Source organism: Sprattus sprattus (genome assembly GCF_963457725.1).
Source record: "Sprattus sprattus genome assembly, chromosome: 8".
NCBI classification, from domain to species: Eukaryota; Metazoa; Chordata; class Actinopteri; order Clupeiformes; family Clupeidae; genus Sprattus; species Sprattus sprattus.
The window spans coordinates 30,284,435-30,296,890 of NC_137927.1; the positions used below are offsets into that span (position 1 = coordinate 30,284,435).

The 12,456-nt window shown below is 44.4% G+C and overlaps 1 protein-coding gene across 2 annotated transcripts; it reads right to left on the reverse strand.

The window, feature by feature from the left end:
• Window positions 1-260: 260 nt before the first annotated feature.
• LOC308369330 (V-type proton ATPase 116 kDa subunit a 3-like) lies at window positions 261-12,394 on the reverse strand. Of its 2 annotated transcripts, XM_080843729.1 has the most exons (20): window positions 12,250-12,394; window positions 11,131-11,253; window positions 10,633-10,711; window positions 10,363-10,514; window positions 10,139-10,234; window positions 9,663-9,839; window positions 9,208-9,290; window positions 8,962-9,055; window positions 8,346-8,558; window positions 7,856-8,006; window positions 7,500-7,639; window positions 6,557-6,711; window positions 4,862-4,952; window positions 4,549-4,667; window positions 3,675-3,888; window positions 3,243-3,356; window positions 2,992-3,078; window positions 2,468-2,588; window positions 1,723-1,894; window positions 261-1,560 (listed from the first exon to the last, which is right to left on the reverse strand). In XM_080843729.1, the coding sequence occupies exons 2-20, from the start codon at window positions 11,245-11,247 to the stop codon at window positions 1,467-1,469; spliced, it is 2,469 nt and encodes an 822-aa protein (XP_080699855.1). In that variant the 5' UTR covers window positions 11,248-11,253; window positions 12,250-12,394; the 3' UTR covers window positions 261-1,466. The 2 variants fall into 2 exon arrangements, with proteins under 2 accessions (XP_080699855.1, XP_080699854.1); XM_080843728.1 differs by lacking the exons at window positions 261-1,560; window positions 1,723-1,894 and adding an exon at window positions 2,879-2,901 and having other exon boundaries at window positions 2,488-2,588.
• Between the last annotated feature and the right edge of the window lie 62 nt (window positions 12,395-12,456).

The window sequence follows — 12,456 nt, forward strand, 5'->3', positions numbered from 1 at the left end:
ATTTTTAGTCCAAGACTGCACAAACACAAAATACAGAAATGCACGCAGGCTTTAATCTTATTCCTTTGAAAATGTGCCATTGGCAAATGCATTGAAAGACAAAAAAAGGAAAAAACGTCACATCTTATGTTATTTCAAGTCGCCAAGGATACATGATCAGAGTATTCATCAGCCAGTTTTCCCTTTAATAAGCATTCATACAATCAGCTCAAACAAGTGAAACAAAAAGTGAAAAACACGGACAATGATCACAAAAATAATTTTAAAGCTGTTCAGTCGGATGAACTCATTCTACAGAGAATTACAGTGACCCATATAAGTATTTTTTTTTTCTCTTTGTCTTTAATGTCATGCTGGTTGAGACACTTAAATGCCACTTTATTTTTATATCAGATTGTCACTTCCACCTCCAGGGTGCAATTCTTTGGATAATTTTAACGGGCTGCTTGAGGACTGTAGCAGACACATTACATATTTAAAGTTATAGTTTGGACCCTTTTGTTCAAAACAACTTGCAAAACATTTGATCAAGTTCAGGAGGGAAAGGACAGACTGTCAGTCAAGACATGTAAATCCATGTTGCCAGAGATGGGAGAGAACAAATGTGAATGTTAGGCTACAATCAGACATGGCATAGGTAAGTTAATAAAAACGACTTCATAAAATATTGGGATGTTGTTCAGGAAATCATCAAAAAAAAGAAGCTTAGAATGGTCTTTGAAGCATTGGAATAATTTCGAGGGGAAGGAGAACTAAACGGGACCATTCGCATGATGCTTCTCTACATCAGCTCCTACAAACCCCACAAAGTACATTGTCGAAAAAGACGCGCACTCAAAGTGTACACCGTTTCTAAAACATGGGCCTTAATGTGTTCACTCCATGAGGTATAAACACTGTATGGCAAAATATCTGTGAAAGTGAATTTTCATATGACAGAAAATAAAAAGAAGTTTAAACTGATCTGTAATATGTATGATTCCCTCAGGGATCTGGCACGTCATCAGATAAGAAAACAAAATTGTATCGATAGTTGACATGGCAGAGGAAAAAAACAATCATGTCGACCTTTGAGTCAGTCTCAGTCGCACCTAATGTATGTCGTAAAATTTGTTTGGCAAATGTATTGGTCACATTAATGGTACAGAGATTTGAGAGATGAAGGTCACCAATGGGATTGAACAGAATGCCAAAGCTATAACATATAACCAAAGGATTAATGCAATTTAAATAAAAAGAAAAAAACAAAACAAAAGCAAAGACAAAGAAAGGACCTCAAACTGGATCTTTAAAATGGTGGTGCCCGTAGTGCCAATCAAATGCATGATTTCATTGCATAATTCGTAAACAACATGTAATAGGCAAAAAACAAGTCATTAATGAATTCCCTAATGAAATGTTGATTAGCAATGTTCCACCGTAGAACTTATTCTGAAACTTGTAATAGGCAAAAAGCAAGTCATGAATTAATTCCCTAATGAAATACTGAGTATGGATGTGAATGCGAATGGGTTGAACTTGTATCCGGTTCCACCGTAGAACTTATTCTGAAACTCCACCCTGAGAGAAAAAGAAAAGGAGAAAGAGAGAAAGAATGAAAGTAATATTAGTAGATTAGTATGGATATACTGTATATATATATTCATGTTTTCAAAGTACACACAATGTCCAGTGATCACACTGACAACCAAAAGGTGTGTGTGTGTGCACGTTTTAGCTCACCAGTGCAATCGAAGTGCGTGTAAGAAGGCGGAGAGTCCTTCCATGACCAGCAGAATGGACACAGTGAGCACCGCGAAGCCTGCAAATATGGCTGCCAGCATCACAGAGCCCACGTACGGCTGGGACCTCAGCGCAATCCTCATCACCATCACCCAGAGCACCTCAGACAGCTCTACAAGGACCACAACACACACACACACACACACACACACACACACACACACATTACACAAACCGGCACATCTCAGACAGCTCTACAAGGACCACAACACACACACCGACACATCTCAGACAACTCTACAAGGACCACAACACACACACATTACACACACCGACACATCTCAGACAGCTCTACAAGGACCACAACACACACAGACACATCTCAGACAGCTCTACAAGGAACACAACACACATTACACACACCGGCACATCTCAACTCCACTCTAAAACACAAAAACACACATAACACACGCCGGCTCATCTCAACTTCACTCTACAAGGTTTGAAACACACATTAACACACGCCGACACATCTTAACTCCACAAGGTCTGAAACACATATTACACACGCCGGCACATCTCAACGCCACTCTAAAACACAAAAACACACATTACACACGCCGGCACAACACAAAAACACACATTACACACGCCGGCACACCTCAACTCCACTCTTTACACAAAAACACATATTACACATGCAGGCACATCTGTCTGTGTCTGTGTCTGCGTGTCTGCGTCTTACGTGCGTGGGCCAAGCTCAGCGCCCACAGGCGCAGGTAGGACGCCGTGTTGGAGATGCAGCCGAGGCAGTACTCGATGGTGTGGATGGCCTGGTGCATGAACTCATCTGCCGTGTCAAACTCCTACGGACCGGAGGAGAAGGGGGAAAGACTGAATGAATGGCGAGACAGTTGACCGATATATTTCTAGAATATTTCTAAACAACCAATACATTGTGAGATGATGAAACATTAAGAAAACCCATTGGGAAACAATGGAGGTCTTGGAAAGTCAGCTGACCATAATTGGCATGTTTATGACATACTAATGTTACTAATGGCTGATTAGTGAACACGCACAACAAATGGTAAGGACAGACAAAACAACAAAGGTGGCAGTTTGAAACACTACTCTCCTACACACCTATACTTACAGGCTCTACTATGACTCCAGTTACTGAAATTAAGCAAAACAAATGAACAGTTATTACTGCCATTAGTCCTCTCTAGACTTCACTCTGCCCGTCCATTTCATTCCACCCCTCACCTCTTCTTCATCATGGCTGCCACTCTCTACCTCCACCTGTTGGGCATTTATGGAACCATTCTCTGCCAGCAATGGCCGCCGGTCCCCCTGAAAGTGACAAAAGTGCACACACATCCAACCTTCAAAAGCATTTACACACAAGTTCTGTGACACAAAAAAAGCATGTCACACATAATTAAGAGACTAAAATCACACAAACACACACACACACACGCGCACACACACACACATACACACACACACACACACACCGTGAGATGGCTGGCCCTTTTCTTGTGCTGGACATACAGGTGAATGGGCTTCCCCAGAAGCAACACGGGAACCGAGCACACAGCCACTACCACCAGAACCTTCTGCACGATCATCTGCAAATAGAGACAGGGTACGTGACCTTTTATGGGTTTCCATTACACTCTCACAGTCCCAACAGCTTTAAACAGTGCAGTCTGTGATCCGGATCAAATACACTTTGACACATTCAACCCCTCCTGGTCCTATAGCTGTCCGTATAAAGTGGCTCAAACCAGGCCACACACTATTCCAGCCAATCAGGGTGTTGCTTTGGAGTACGAAAGGGAGACATGTGATTTGATTGGCTGTTCTGCTCAAATGTCGACAACCTTTCACCAGAATCACAGGCTCCACCTGCAAGAGTAAAGAAGGCATTCACGCAATTGACCCACCTGTCCCTCGTAGAGAGGAGGGTTGCTATCGCTTGCAGTGAACAGGAACATGTTTATGAAGTGGATGAGAATGCTGGGTGCCTTGTTGGAGTCGGCAGGAGTGTAGACCAGCCACTTAAAAATCACCATGAACACCAGATATCCGAACAAACACAGCATGAACATCAGCTCGGGAATCAACACCAGGAATATAGAGCTGAACTGTTTGAAGTGCCTAAGGGAGAAACAGGGAGAAACAGGGAGAGGAAGAGAGAAAGAGAAGAGAAAGTTATCTAAACCTGCAAAAAAACACAAAACAGCTGAACTCAGTTTCTGAAACTTCATACAATCCCCTCCCCCCCATTGAAGAGCTCAGGATGGCCTGTAGAATGACAAAGGTATTGATGTGTTTTTTCCCCCAGATTGCATAAAACGTCACACATTTATCATTATCGTTGTTGTTAAAGACTACATTAAGTTAGATCTGCAGTCATATTTAGATTCTAACAGGTGGAAGTCAATCACAATAACATTTTTCATTGCTGATATCCTCGACAGTGTTGAAGAGATCCGTGTCCGACAATGCTACAGCATACTTTAGACAGTGCATTTAGGAACATTTGTGTGAGAGTATCTTTATTGTAATTGTTATCATTTTGTTGTCTTTTGGTACAGGGCTCTGAAACTTTGCCAGTGCCCATATCTGGAGTACACTGAGGGTTTCATGTGGGGACCTCTAGGGGATTTGGCATGGAATGATCCTCCATCTATTTCTTACTCTGCATATATAACCTTAATATTTGTTTAATGAAAAATCTCTAAAAGTAACTATTAAAGACGACTTCACATCTTTATACATTTAACCACCGACAGTGCGGCCATGCTGAAGACTCACACGTAGTTGAAGAAGGACAGACAGACGCCAAAGCTCATGTGGATAACTCCAATAATGACAGACATCTTCATCTTGTATGAGTTGAGGAACGTTAAGTGATTACTGGCCATACCCCATATCTGAAGGAACAATAGCGTTGGGTTAGCAAGATGACGCAGAAAATGAGCAACTACTGGAAAACTGTTGTTATGTTGGTCAATGATGGTTGCTGATGACTACATTTAAGCGTCTTTTAAAAGATGATGCAGAAGAGTGAAATTTAGATTTAGCAATGAATGAAAAAGTGTGTGTGTGTGTGTGTAAAGTAACATACTGGGTCAATGCCAAAAGGGTATGGTCCCGTGAACACCCCTGGGACAACAGGATCCAAAGTGAGGTATGGGTTGTTACTTATATCTGCAGAACTGAAACATAAAGAGAGAAAATAAAATGGAGTTTATTAAAGTTACAGCTTGTAACATAGCTTCTCGTTTAAAATGGTGCTGAAATAGCCAGAGAGTAAGCAATTACAACATAGTGGGACTGAAACAAAGCTGGCAAGGTGTATGTAGTATATGGATGCATTCCTGTGGGCAGGTTAACAGAGAGGCTATTTCTAAAGCATTTTTATAACGGGAATGTTGTGCTTTCACTCCGCCTCGCTACTCTGTATAAGAATATACAATGAGGAGGCGGAATGGGGGATTAATGGTGTTTCGCCTCGGAGCTGGCAGTGGAGGAAGTCACAGAGCGTGAATGACGTCTGTGTGGATGGGACCGCCGTCAAGGCAGACCAGGTGCGTGATGCAAGACTATGGTGTCGTCACAACACGTAATTCAGACATCATATGCATTAACATTTCACTCATGGTCTACGCCAAATTTGTTTCAGTCTGAACATTGCTAGAAATGTGCATGGCTTGCAAGAGTTCATCCATCCACCGCCGCCGCCGCCTCCGACACCGACAGCAAGTTCATCCATCATTGTTTTTGAAAGCAACAGGTAAGTGAAAGTGACTCTATGGCAGAGGTGGCGTAGACACACACACTCTGAAATCCACCTCTGCATTTAACCCATCCAAGGAAGTGCCACACACACACAGTGAAGTGCAGTTACACACTAACCCAGAGCAGTGAGCTAGTTTATTTTCAAAGCGTATGTTATGGCACATTCAACACAACTCAGAATTTTGGAACCTCAATACCTCAATAATGTGGTGATGACTCAAGAGTGGATTTTCCTTTTATCTGCTGGCTATCAATAATTTAGTATTTTTTTCTTTTTCATTTTGACACATTTCCTCTTCATGAATCTTCACACATCTAAAACATAATTATTTTTAACCTTTGATATAGTAAATGTCAAATTGAATTAAATGAGGTGCCTCCCTGAAGCCGGGGATATTTATTCTCCGAGTTTCAGAGTCGGAGCTACAACTTTAAGTGGTGTTCTAGTGCAATGTTCAGGGGATATCCAAGTTCCGAGTGGTCTTGAATGTGGCGTTATAGATCACACAGAGGCCATGGTAAATCTCACACCGTCACTGGCATGCTATGTAAAATAACACACCGGAGTGACATTATGCCTCATCTGTTTGATTCGGTATAAACATGCAAGGGTAGCATAATGCAGGGTCTCCTTAGCGTGATTATTACAGGATCCCTGTATTAAAAAAACTTGAGAGGCTAACCTCAATGTGGTATTTGTAAGACTTAAGGAATGTGGTGCGAGAGTGACGAAAAGAGAGATATGTGTGTGTGTGTGGGTTTAGGCATATCCTGTTTGTGTGTGTGGGTATGCGAGCGCGGTTTTGTGACTGTGTGCTAATTTGCTTGTATGCGAGTGTGAGTGTGAATGTGAGTCTGTGTGTGTGTGTACGTGTGTACGCATGTGTGTACGCATGTGTGTGTGTGTACGCATGTGTGTGTGTGTGTGTGTGTGTACGCATGTGTGTGTGTTTACGCGTGTACGCATGTGTATATGTGGATGTGTGTGCATTTACGTATGCATGTGTGGTTAGATACACACGTCCAGTTGTACTGCAGCATGGGCGGGACGTGCCACCCAGAGGAGAAGGGACTGAGTCCCCGGCTGAAGCACTCGTTGTAGATGGCACCCGTGTAGACGGAGAACAGCCCCATCAGCAGGATCAGGTACCGGCCCCCGAACATCATGCGCCAGATCTAGAGAGAGACACAGCATGCAGCCAGGTCAACATCTGGAGCACACATTAAAGGTACACTCCAGAGATCAGCCATTTTGGATCAACATCTGGAGCACAGGAGCATTAAAGGTCCACTCCAGACCAGCCATTTTGGATCAACATCTGGAGCACAAGAGCATTAAAGGTCCACTCCAGACCAGCCATTTTGGATCAACATCTGGAGCACAGGAGCATTAAAGGTCCACTCCAGACCAGCCATTTTGGATCAACATCTGGAGCACAGGAGCATTAAAGATCCACTCCAGACCAGCCATTTTGGATCAACATCTGGAGCACAGGAGCATTAAAGATCCACTCCAGACCAGCCATTTTGGATCAACATCTGGAGCACAGGAGCATTAAAGATCCACTCCAGACCAGCCATTTTGAATCATCTGGAGTATGCATTAAAGGTCCATTCCAGACCAGCCATTTTGGATCATCTGGAGCATGCATTAAAGGTCTACTCCAGACCAGACATTTCGGATTGTTTTTTTTATTGTTCATTAGTACAGCACAATCAGCATTTCCCACAGGAGGTCTAACAAGTTTAAGTTAAGGTATTCGGCAGACGCTTTCGTCCAAAGCAACTTTACATGTTTGACCAAATGAACATTAAAGACTCTAAATAGACTCAGTATTTGCATATCTGTGTATGTTTGGGTATTTGCATATCTGTGTGTGTGTGTGTGTGTGTGTGTGTGTGTGTGTGTGTGTGTGTGTGTGTGTGTGTGTGTGTGTGTGTGTGTGTGTGTATATATACGTTACCTCGTTGGTGTTGTTCTTCAGTTTAGGGTCTTTCTCTTCCAATACCATCCAGAGAGCAGCTAAGGCCATCAGCATACCGTGACCCACGTCCCCAAACATGACGGCGAACAGGAAGGGGAAAGTGATGATGGTGTACACCGCTGAGATGGCAGGAAAAAGGGCTTAGACGCAGTGGACACTTTATATATACAGTGAATATATATATTAAAATGATCACTGCTCCAATGCAGAACCCTTTCAAGAATTGATGACGAACACTGAGAGTGGAATTTGATGATGAATGATGATGATGATGATGTTTGCGTGTGTGTATGTGTGTGTGTGTGTGTGTGAGAATGATGATGCGTGTGAATTACCTGGGTTTACCTCCCTGTAGGTGGCAATTCCATAAGCATCCACGATGTTCTGGAAGCCCACGGAGAAGGAGTTAGTGGGAAAGAGGGTAGGAGGGGAAACTGTGGTGGGAAGTCTGTTGTAGAATGAGTCCACTCCACTACCAGTCTTCCTCTGGGGGGGGGAGAGAGAGAGAGAGAGAGAGAGAGAGAGAAAGAGTGATAGACAGACAGATAGAAAGAAGAAAAAACATAGGATGAAGGATAAAGACTCAGACACATAAGAGACTGAGAGAATATAAGTGAATCAAAAAGTGTGCTTTTAAATATCTGATAAGATATGACACCATGCTTCACGCATGCCTCTCTGATGCCCCCCCCCCCCTTCTGTCCCGCTCCTACCCCTCCCTCTGCAGGGCAGGCAGCTGGCTCACGGGGCACCACGCCTCACACACACTCTTCCCTCTCTCTCTCTCTCTGGGCGAGCCACCACGCCTCACACACACACTCTTACCCCTCCCTCTCTGAGGGCACTCTGCAGGGCAGGCAGCTGGCTCACTGGGCACCAGGCCTCGGCGATGAGGCACTTCTCCGTGACGGAGGGGCTGCACAGGTTGAGCACCATGTGCACGGCCTTGCACTTCTGCACGCGCACCTTCCACTGGGGCAGCACGGCCAGGGCCTTCACCAGCAGCTGCTGCAGGTACTGCTCCGTCTCAGACACCACCTGAGCAGGCCAGGAGAGGAGAGGGGAGGAGGAGACAGGGAGGAGAGGGGAGGGGAGGAGAGGAGAGGGGAGGAGGAGAGGAGAAGGAGACAGGGAGGAGAGAGGAGACGAGCAGAGGGGGAGATGAGGAGAGGGGGAGATGAGGAGAGCAGATTAGGAGAGAAGCGCAGAAGGAAGTGATAGAGAGATATTGGACAGAGGATAGAGCCAACGTAAAAAGTAGAGGATAAAAGTAGACAAGAGAACGACAAAATCTTTTTCGAAAATGCAGAAGTGGTGATACACAATCATAGGTGTGTGTGTGTGTGTGTGTGTGTGTGTGTGTGAGAAACACTGTAAATAGTACTGGTGATTGAGCAGACACTAAGTGACATTCAGGTCTCCGCCTGACAGCCAAACTCACCGACTTGATGTCTTCAATCCTCACCCCCAATCCACCGAGAATCTCCTCTCTCTCAGCAACACTGTCTGGGTACGGGAAGGTCTGTGTGTGGAAGCTGTGAATGCATGAAGCATGGTTTAGGGGGATGTATGGAGGGGAAGTTCAAGTATTAGTTCAACTTTTTTGTTTTTACAACTGCACAATATGGTAACTTCCCACGTGTTTTAGTAAGTGTGCTTTAGGCAGCACACAGTACGGAATACTAACCAATCACAGATCTTCTTCACTTTCTGGCCAATCTGGTCTCCCCAGTAAGAGATGAGGAAGACCTTCCACTGGATCATCTCCCCCTGTGGTTGGAGATAACAGTCAAAAACAGTAATGCATTTCAAATGTCAGCAGGATTGACTTACACCTTTCCTTGGCCCAAAGGCATTATTTCTCACTTCACACATTCTGAGAACTAGACAAACACAGTGTCCTATTACGTTTCTATCGGGACTGTGTGTGGTTGTGTCCAGTAGTTACTATGGGAGTACTGGGTGTACTGATATTTTGCCTGATGTACATGAATGGACACATTAGTCGTCATTGGACAATGCTGCCTTAATTATCACACACACACACACACACACACACACAGAAATCTTCGTTCCTTACAACACACACACACACACACACACACACACACACACACACACACACACATCTTCGTTCCTTACAGAGTCTTGGTGCTCCAGTTTTTCCTCCATGTCACAGAAGTCAACAATGATGTAACCACGACATGCTCGCCATAGCAACCGTTCGAAGGATGGAACTTTCCAGGGGTGGACCACGCCCGCCACGAAGCTGAGGCGCACATCTTGCCGGCCGGCGGTTTCAAAGGAGGGCGGAGGAGCCTGGTAAGAATGACAGTTGGCATAAGTACTAAAAGAAAACGGGGATGATGGGAACAGTGAACTACTTCCTGCTTGATATTGTGCTCATAGCTCACTTTGACTTTGTTTGTTTGTGTATGTGTGTGTGTGTGTGTGTGTGTGTGTATGTGTGTGTGTGTGTGTGTGTGTGTGCATGCTGTTAGATAAGGAAATGATAAATGCAGCCACGGCACTTAGTGATAAACAGGAGAGATAGGGCATGTGGGGGAAGAATATGGTGGTGATGGTAATTGTAGTCCTGACGGTAATTGTAGCCTGACCTGTGATTCAGTGAGGGAGAGGGTCTGACTGAGCATTCCCTTGTATTGGCACAGCTGGGTAAGCTGGGCACGGAGGCTATCTCTGTTCCTGGACACCTGTGGCAACAAACAAACAAACAAACAAACAAACAAGCAAACAAACAAACAAACACAGGTCTCCTGAGTAACTCTATGGATAAGAGCAAAGTATGTGGATACAGATGCAAGCCTTTCCCTGTAGCTACCTCTCTTAGCTCGCGAGCCATCTTCTCACTCTCCTCCTCGATGGTGAGCAGCTCCCTGGGTTGGGGGGCTGGGGGGGTTGGCAGGGGTAGCTGCTTCAAGGGGGTACGCAGGGTGGGCGACAGAGAGCGGGCAATCTCCTGCTCCAGGAAGGCTAGAACCGGGGGGGGGGGGGGGGGGGCATGACTGGTGAGAACAGCAGGAGAGGGGCAAAGAGCCATCAACTGCGTACGTCTGCACACCACAATGAGGTCACCACAACCAAAACTCACCAAAAGTCTTCTCCATTTCCTCACAGCGTCTCACCTCACCTACGAACTTCCGTTGAAATGCATTCACGTTAGGATTTAACTGAAAAAAGAGAGAGGGCAGACAGAAAGAGACAGTAAGAGAGGCTTAACACTTCTGATTCTAATGCTAAGCTCAGACTCCATGACTTTCAAACTAGGCAGGTTGATTGACAAACAGATGCTTGTAATTTTGTTCCATTTGTACTGCTTTCTCATTCTTCTAAGGACTATAAATGCAAAAGCCCTAAAGCTCTCATCATGCCAGCTCAGCCAGACAGACTATGTGTCAAAAACGGCAGCGTCTTCTGAAACAGAACTACGCCAGATCAGGGCCAGATCGCTTTCAAGGTTAACCGCATTTGGGGTGAAATGATCCTTACAAAAAAAAAGCTAAGACAACAGTGTGAGTGTGTGTAAGCAACTGTGATTCAAGTGAGTGCAATCATTTGAGTGTGTGCGAAGTGTCCATTTTATTCTCACATCTCGGAACTCCACTATTCCCAGTTCTCCCAGTTCACTGACACAGTTGTATGCCGAGCTGGACTGAAGGAAAAGTTGCACAAGGCAAACTTCCTCACTCCGAAACAAAGACCCCATAGTCACCTGAGAGAGAGAGAGAGAGAGAGAGAGAGAAGGAGAGAGGCACAGATTTCACTCTCTGGTTTCGGTTGTACTGTACAGTTTCCTCAAGTGTCCCAATTTTGGACTGCATCGCTGCTCTTAAAATATGAACTGAAACTCGAGTCGAAAAAACCCATCTTGCTAAAGTGTTTTACTCAAACTGATTCCACTCATACAGATCATTATAAAGCAGTACTCAACCACAACAAAGGAGGCAAATAAGTGACCAATAGGCCAGTAACCTGGGCAGCATTGTAACCCAGGCTATACCCACTGACCTAAAGTGTTAATTATATACAAAGAATGAATAGGCTTATATTCTCTTTTTTTTCTTTGCTTTTCAATGCACTTTTGTAGCCCACTATCGTTTTTCAACCGAAAAGATCGAAAAGAGCATTTGGCAAAATTCTCTCGGTTTGGCATACCAGTTTTTTTTACTCGCAACGTCATAATATTCTGGACATTGCAGTAAACGGTTCTCCCAGTTAAAAGCTCAAATGGTTTACTTATATTTGGTACTGACACTGAGCTATAAGTTGCGCGTATTACTTCCAACATGTATTTACTAAAGGATAACTGTGAAAGTTGTAAAATGAGTTTCACGCTATTGAGTTATATGCGTCTTAACAGTGTAAACAGATATTTGTAAACTTTCCTCGCGTAGCAAGTGTGGATGAACTGACTGAATACTGACTAGGCAAATGCCACCAGTGTCATGACATTTACAGCGACGGGGTTTACAGCCCTGATACATAGCCCTTCCTTGCTTTGTGTCCGTGAGCGAAGTTACTTAAACAAACGGTTCATAACGTTATCTTACTGTTCAAACGCCGACCTTGCCATTTCTAAGTAAACGAAACCTTACAACGTGCCAGCTAGAGCTAGTGTATACCTGATTCAGAGAAAATCGGGTTCACAAACCAGATAGGGATCTCACTTCGAAAAACGTTAGTGAAAGCATACTGAAACACAACTTACCTCCCTCAACAGCAGTTAGAGTCGAGCCCTGTTGCCTTTACCCGTCAACTTGTCAGAGCGGCTTGGTTAACTTACCTACCACAAGCTTAAAGGTAACCGAAAAAACAAAAACCACCTACTGAAATTCTCTCGCTTCAGGGAAACGGGTTTAGTTCTCAAGACCAGCAGGCATCTGATCATGATTCACTCACTTCCCGTTTCTCCCAA